A 7,896-nucleotide genomic window follows, 5' to 3' on the forward strand; every position below is an offset into this window, starting at 1 on the left:
CCTGGCGGTGAGTTGGATCAGGTGGTGGGGGAGGATGCTGGACAGACCTGGTGCACCTAAACGTATAGAGAGGGTGTGCTTGGAATGCCTGGAAGATGCCCCAGTCAATGAGATTCAGCTCCCACCTCCAACAGAACTTCGACAGTCCATTCACTGAGTCTGAATGGACCATGTTCCGCACCTCCATTGTTGCGGCTGCTGCATGAAGCTGCGGCTACAAGGTGGTTGGTGCCTGTTGTGGTAATCCCCAAACCAGATGGTTGCCACCGGAGGTGAAGGGAGCCATCAAACTGAAGATGGAGTCCTATCAGGCTTGTTCAGCCTGTGGGGCTTCAGAGGTAACTGACGGGTGCTAGAAGGACAAAGCAAAACACGGTATTGGCAGTGACTGAAGCAAAAACTCGAGTTTGGGAGGAATTCGCTGAGATCATGGAAAAAGACTTTCAGACGACCTCGAAGCTATTCTGGCAAACTGTCAGGTGACTCAGGAGGGGAAAGTGGTGATCTACTCACACAGTGTATAGTGCGGGTAGGGCGCTGCTGGCTTCAAGTGAGGCTATAGTCAGGTGGTGGAAAGAATAATTCAAGGACCTCCTTAATCTCACTAGTCAGGTGGTGGAAAGAATAATTCAAGGACCTCCTTAATCTCACTAACACGCCTTCTGTAAGCGGAAGCAAAGTCTGAACAAGGGGGACAACTCACCCCTCACTGGGGTGAGGTCGCTGAGGTAGTTAAACAATGCCTTGGTGGCAGGGCCCCTGAGGGAATGAGAGTCACTCTATGTTGCACATATATCATACTAAGTTATTTTTTAGTAATTTTTGTCCTCCTTATAACAGACTACAGTTAAAACAGGCTTAAAAGAATTTCAGTTGTATAATAATGATTAGAGTTGCAAATATGATTAATTTCATTGCTCCTTTATTTAATTTTTTTAATAGTGACAATCTTTTCTCTGAAATGGCACCGTTAAAGAATTTTTTAAGTTGATTTCCCATAGCTCAATGTGATCTCTTTAAACAAGTCATTTTTATAAAAACCAAAGTCCAAAGAGAACTTTTGAGAAAGAAAATTTCCTTTACATTTAAATAAATTTCTCAATTTCTCAAAATGTCATTCTGTTGCTTCTCATGGCCTGAGCGGAAGAAAGAGTAAACAATCCAGTCCAACAAGTGTGCTTCCACTCTCATTAGGCCAAACCTCACTATCCCTCCATGTCTGTAATGAGAGTGTCCCTTGCTGTTCTTCACCCATCATTGCTCAGATGAGTCTGTCTATCATTAGACTGACAACTGAGGCAACTGCAGGAGCTCGGGAGGTGAGAAAACATCCTTTTAAATTCCCCTTTTTTATTTTCCTGCCTCAGCCCATCACTGGTCCGCTGAATCTGTTGTACTATTTGACTGGCTGGTGGTGGCGGCTGTCTGTCCTCCAGCCTCCTGGTCAACAGTAGACTCCTGTAGATTCCTTCCCAACGTTTCGATGGGCAGGATCAAGGATGCAACGCCGGCCAGCAGAGAGAAGCCGCAGTACACAGACAGAGTCAAATACACTGACTTCCTGAGCAACACCTAGAAGCAAAACACAAAAACTGAGAAGTCAAGACTCTTCATGATTACCTCCTAATAATAAAGATTCTGACCGGACTCATTTAAATCTGTCGCAATACTGTCAAAGTATTGTATAGTTAATGATATTCTATAAATAATCAATAACAACAATATTGGTTTTTGCCCTCTAGTAACACTATGGTGGAAGAAGTAATTTTATAGATATGAGGTGTAATCAAAAAGTTTAGAGACTGCACCTGTGAAAATGGAAATAACATTACCTGATTATGCTGTGATTGTTAGTCCCTTTCTGACCACTTACATTGGAACATTTGCAGTTTCACCATGGAACAAATGTCTGGTGCCGAATCACAATTCACGCTGGAAGGGGAGCAATCACAGGGAGCCAAATCTAGCAAATAGGCCAGGGGTAATGTGACAATGGCAGAACTCTGACAATCTGACCCTGGGGGAGAAAATTATGGTACACAAAGAGGGTCCTGGTCCTGCTTCTGACCTAACGTGCTCCTCGGACTGCTCCACTCAAAACTGCTGTTTTGTCCTGGAATATCTGAGCTCTGATTACATGAAAGAGAGTTCAGTTTGACACAGAAGTTGCTCTTTGTGGCGAAAGTGCAAATGTTCTGGTGTTACCAGCTGGAATAAGACCTCCAAGGAGTGACTACAAATGTAGCAGAAGCACTGTGAGCAGCATGTTACTTTACAAGGAAAAGGCTTTGAAGGGAATAGTGGCCAAATCTAAATTACGTATGTATCGTGTTCCAAAACTTGGGCATGTCAAAAGGACAAAGATTCACAAATATGCAAGAAATGCATTACATAATCCTAACCCACACCATTACTCAGGTGGGCTGTGGCATTGAAACAATGCTCAAGTAATACTAAGGGGCCCAAAGTGTTCCAAGAAAATATCGCCCATACATTACACCACCATCAGCCTGAACCATTGATACAAGGAAGGATGGAGCCATGCTTTCATGGTGTTTACACTAAATTCTGACCCTACCGTCTGAATGTTGCAGGAAATGTCTAGACTCATGTTTTTTCAGTCTTTTGTTGTCCAGTTCTGGTGATCTCATGCGAATTGCCCTCTCAATTACTCTCTTTACAACACTCTTGCATTTTGTTGAACACTACTATCACTTCCACTGTCTCAAATGTCCCTCTCAAAATCTTGGTCAGTGGTAGATTTTCACAAAATTTACCCAGGCCCAAATGCAAAAGTTTGTATTGATTCTTCTCATACCTGTGCCACGAAGGGTGTAATTAGGGCACCCAACCTGGCTGTGGCACTGGAAGTTCCCATTGCTAAAGCTCTGTTTTCTGTAGGGAACACCTAAACAAAGGAACAAAATTAATGAGTAAAATTTGTCCAAATTTGCTCATCTAAAAAAATCAGTTTAATTCAAAAGGGATACGTACTTCTGGTGTGTAAACAAAAACAACTTGGTATCCGCCAGAGATGAAGGCTCTGGCAATGAAGATAAAGACTGTAAGAGCTATCCTAGATTAACAAAATAAAAGAGAGAGAGACAGAGTTAACAATCAGCCTGGGTCTTTTAATAAATGGACATTGTTGTAATATGATGATTAAAAAAAAACAAAAACAAAACAACAACAAACAAACTTACCTTCCAACACAAGCGTATAACGGCAGAATGCACAAGAAAAACATGAAGAAACACAGTGACATGCTTTTCTTCCTGCCGATATAGTCAACTAATAGAAGGACAACTAAAAGACCTGAAACATAAAAACAGAAACAATGACTGCAGTCAAAAGTTTAATATATAGTGAGGATAAATTCTAACCCAACAGCTTATGCTCATCAGCATCAGTGTTTAGCATCCCGCAGTTTCTCACTCTGCTCATCACATTCAGTTTCACAACACCAAGATGGAGACAGAGAAAATGCTTGGAAAAGCAATAGGCAATTTAATCTATCTCTAATACAATTGGGGAAATAATTTTTTAAGTTAGTTCACTCACAAAGAATTTTTTATGGTAGTTTGATCTTAATGGAGACAGAATATGAAAAAAAAAAATCCAGAAAAAGAAGAAAAGGAAGGAAAAAAAGAGAGACAGAAGCACATTAAGGTCATGGAGTGGCCTTGCCTGTCTCCAGTCCTCAGTCCTATAGAAAATCTGTAGAGTGAGCTGAAGCTTCGAGTTGCCAAGCATCAGCGAAGAAATCTGAAAATTTAGCGAGTTTCTGTAAAGAGGAGTGGGACAAAATCCTTCCTGAGATGTGTGCAAACTTGGTGACCAACTGCAAGAAATGTCTCACCGCTGTGCTTGCTAACAAGGGTTTCTCCACCAGATACTAAGTAATGTTTTAATTGGGGATTCAATACCTATTTCACTCAATGGCATGCAAATCCATTTATAACTTTTATGTGTTTTTTCTAGATTTTTGGTTGATATTCTGTCTCTCTCCATTAAAATGAAACTGCCATTAATATGGGAGACTGTTCATTTCTTTGTAAATGAGCAAACTTACAAATTCAGCGGGGGGGGGGGGGGGGGGTCAAATAATAATTTCCCCCAATAATTTCTGAAAACCAAAAATAGCTTGTAAATTAAAAAAAAAACAAATACAGTTTAACTGCACACCCACACTTCTGACAGCATGCAAACAGTGAGCATTTTACCTGGGAACTCAGCCAAGGTTGTCCATAAAAGGTCTTTGTAGTCAGCTGATGTTAAATATCTACATTCAAGACTACAGTCCGGTTCAATCTTGGCCCCTCGGGTTACTACAAAGAAGGATTTGGATTTGGAGTTTGTTGTAATTCAAGGCTCATTATGGAAAATGTTCAAAGCAGCTCTGCATAAAGGAAGCTGTAACATACTCCCGCACAAATCTCCAGCTTGGAACAGCTCAGTTGTCAGCAGGACAATCCCATAATAGGAAAAGGCATTTGAAAACCTGTCGACAAAGTAAAAAAAAAAAAAAAAAAAAGTTTTTGAAAACAAGGTCTGCAAGTAGCTGAAAATAAAGTATTTAATACATGAATTAACTACTGCTGTTGCTTCAAATCTCCGTGCATTGCCTTCAGGGATCACATCATATACAGAATATTTTTCCTGATGTCGTGGATACAGTCAATACTTCCGTAATACTATACTGTACTATGTACAGGATAAGGCTGTAATATAAAGCATCTTATCAGTGGTAGACACTCCCAAAACAAATCTGCACATCGTCAAATTCCCATAAACCAACTGATATACACTGAACCTTTAGCTTTCCAAGCTACAGTAGCTGCCTGCTTTGCCAAGCTGGTAATCATTGATTTAAAAAAGAGAAGGTCTATATAAAAGAAAACACAGAGATTGTGTCACTTAAGCTAACCATATGAACCACAGGAGCAGAGTGGTCCTCCTGTACTGAGGAGCGAAGAGATCTTTGATCCGTCCACGTTCAATCTGTGTAATTAAAAAGACAAAAACACAAAGTGGACATTTTCATTTTACCAGTTAAGCGCTGTATTAGGTATATTTTCATTTGTATATTCAGAACAAAAAACAGTCATCTCTACCCCACCTGATTATAAGCGATCATCTTCCCTTGAGGCAGGGTCTTGCCATTCTCTTTAGCAATGCGCGTTAAGGTTGCCCTGGCTTTTTCTCTTCTTCCCGTCAGCACATCAAAGCGAGGACTCTCAGGCAGCCACTGTGCCAACACAGAAAACTTAAATGATCGACTTGCACCCCACCCCCAGTTTTGTGGACGTCTATTCAACACTGAGATACTTACAAAGCAAAAACAAACAAAGATTGCCAAAGGTATTGTGGAAAAGCCGAGCAGCCACCTCCAGCCCAGAGTGGGCATTACCACCAAGGCCAGGAGGACCTCAAACACAGCACCTAATGCCCAGAACGCCTGATGCAGACAAACAGGATGAATAAGTGCAGTGCACCTAATCAGATCAAAGATTCAAGTCTGATATAAAGAAAAATTCTTGCATTTATAGGAAAATTTCCAGAGTACCGCAATCAGCATGATGCAGATGCCTCTCGCCTTCACAGGAAGGAATTCTGAGTACAGCGTCACCCTAAAACAAGATTAAATGCTTATTGTTCACTGCAGGTTTTTTCCTTGGATATCGCTCATTAAGGAACTACCAATGCGTCTTGTTACATATGAAGGAAGAAGCAGACTTACGACTGAGGAGCTCCGCCGATCCCAAAGCCTACGAGGCCTCGCAGGAACAAGAGCCAGCCGTATCCCGGAGCGAATGCACTCAGCAGGCCGTAGTACAAAGTCCAACACATACATGTCATCAGACCCTGTTTAACACAGAAACAAACATGTACAGGAAATACATAAGATAATTTACAAAAATCTTGAAATCGTGCATAAGAAACACAGATGTAAGACTCACTACTCTTCTGCCGTACTTGTCGGATACATTCCCCCATATGGGTGAACTGATCCCCATTCCAACAAAAACCACCTGCTCCGGAAAAGAACAAAAAAAAATGCTGAGTGAAGACATTAGCACATATTACACAATCTGTAGTACAGCAATAAAAGATAAAGGGACTTTACCGATGTTATAAGTGCCACCTTATAGCTGGGGAGCCTCCACTCGCAGTGGAGCTGGGGCCCCAGGATGCTGAGGATCATCATCTCCATGGCATCTGCTACCTGAGGCAGAACAACCAGTGAGAGGTGCAGCATCTACATATCAGAGAGGAAGCCATTTCTGTGCATTTTAGGATTATTACCCATGACAGTCCAGTGAGGAAAGAGATTTTCCACTGAAACTTTCCAAAGCCGATGGCCTCCAGTGCATCATCCACTGTAAAGGTTTCTGTCAACAAAACACATTGGTCACTGCATATTTAATATTTAACTTTTTACTCAACTGCTTTTTCACTGATACATTTAATTTTCTCATCAAAATTTGACACAGAAAATATGTAACAATAATAATAAAAAAGATGGATCACAAATTAAACCAAAGCAGAACTTCTGATTATATGTTATAGGCCAGTTAATAACAGGACATGGACACATAAAAGCTGAGTGTACTTTTATTTGTAATTAACCTACATTCACATTAGCCAGAGACCAGCTGATCAGCACTACTCCAAAGGATCTTTCTATGCCGACACTTTCTAACCCCTTTCTCCTTTTTTCCCCACCACAATTCCAAACACAAAAATTAAAATAAATTAACAATTATGTTGTACAAACCCCCATTTTCATTAGATCCCGAGCTGGATGTGGACTGCGTAGTTCCTGCTGAAGCTACTGTGCAGATCTCAGCGTCCGTGCCCTGGACCTCATCAGTGTGGCCCACAAAATCTGCCTCACCCCTAAATGACAGCACACAAGAACACATTAAAAAAAAAAAAGTTTGCCTTTCAAAGATATCGCAGTTTGTCTTAAATACATTTACGCAACACCGCTTAGCTGACTTCACCGGTAATGTAAACACAGCAGGTTAGAGTTGAGTCCTTGAAACAACCAATAATGTACTGCCTTTGAGCATGACACGAGTTTGATGACATCTAAAAAACAAAACAAGATAATTCACATTAGTTTTTTGTTTTATTTACCACTGTTCAGAGTTTCGCCACCGCTTGTAAGTGATCTTAGATTCTTTGGGCCAGCTGGCCATTTTCGCGTCACGGAGTGCAATGAGTTTCAGCTCATAACACACAGGTGAATTGTGGACAAACCTGTTGGAGCAGTCGCTTCAGATTTCAAGGAAGCACCCAATCAGAGAACAATACCTGCAGAGGAGAGAGGGGCGGGGCCAGAGTGGGAAGCAGAAGTGTAGTACGAAAACTGGCTAATCAAAGAAGCGATCCCATTGGATGAAAAGGAGCCCTGTCGCATAATTGAACGGAATAAGACTATTTAAATATTTAAATTAATTAAACACTTAACGCATGTTTCAAGGCTGATAAACAGATCGATACGTTGCCTTTAATGTTATGGGAAATATTTATGTGTGTTGAATTGTATTTCTAGAGTAAAAGACAAAATCACAGAACCTGATTTGTTAGTCAAAGTAGAAATGCTCTAAATGCCAAACTAAAAATTTAATAAAAGATTTGGCTGCATTTCTAATAATTTATAATATAAAGAAAAAATAACTAAACATAAAGTTTATATACTTATACAATGGTTTTTAATATGGTCATCAAAATTTAAATGGGTGTTTTTAATATTCCTGACTACTTAATGTTTATTTATGCTGAAAGAATAAGAGCTAGGCGGTGAGCAATGACTTGGTTTGATTCAGGAAGAGGAAGGTGACATCATATAGCCTACAATGACTTCATTTTCACCAGCACTGTGTTTCA

At 40.5% G+C, this 7,896-nt stretch overlaps 1 protein-coding gene across 1 annotated transcript; it reads right to left on the bottom strand.

The window, feature by feature from the left end:
* Window positions 1-975: 975 nt before the first annotated feature.
* On the bottom strand, window positions 976-7,214 carry svopb (SV2 related protein b). The gene is made up of 16 exons (XM_030742950.1): window positions 7,144-7,214; window positions 6,779-6,900; window positions 6,307-6,392; window positions 6,128-6,226; window positions 5,961-6,032; window positions 5,741-5,865; window positions 5,567-5,630; window positions 5,333-5,458; window positions 5,120-5,248; window positions 4,928-5,001; window positions 4,425-4,501; window positions 4,224-4,328; window positions 3,204-3,315; window positions 2,995-3,076; window positions 2,819-2,908; window positions 976-1,572 (listed from the first exon to the last, which is right to left on the bottom strand). Exons 1-16 carry the CDS (start codon window positions 7,203-7,205, stop codon window positions 1,372-1,374), a joined length of 1,626 nt encoding a protein of 541 aa, XP_030598810.1. The 5' UTR covers window positions 7,206-7,214; the 3' UTR covers window positions 976-1,371.
* Between the last annotated feature and the right edge of the window lie 682 nt (window positions 7,215-7,896).

The sequence above is a fragment of the Archocentrus centrarchus genome, chromosome 12 (assembly GCF_007364275.1).
Source record: "Archocentrus centrarchus isolate MPI-CPG fArcCen1 chromosome 12, fArcCen1, whole genome shotgun sequence".
Classification (NCBI taxonomy): domain Eukaryota; kingdom Metazoa; phylum Chordata; class Actinopteri; order Cichliformes; family Cichlidae; genus Archocentrus; species Archocentrus centrarchus.

Coding starts and splice junctions, on each gene's coding strand:
- svopb (XM_030742950.1), bottom strand. CDS start 7,205: ATGGCCAGCTGGCCCAAAGAATCTAAGATCACTTACAAGCGGTGGCGA. Junction 3,077..3,203: donor TTATACGCTTGTGTTGGAAG/GTAAGTTTGTTT, acceptor TTGTTAATCTAG/GATAGCTCTTACAGTCTTTA. Junction 1,573..2,818: donor TTACACCCTTCGTGGCACAG/GTATGAGAAGAA, acceptor TTTTGCTTCTAG/GTGTTGCTCAGGAAGTCAGT.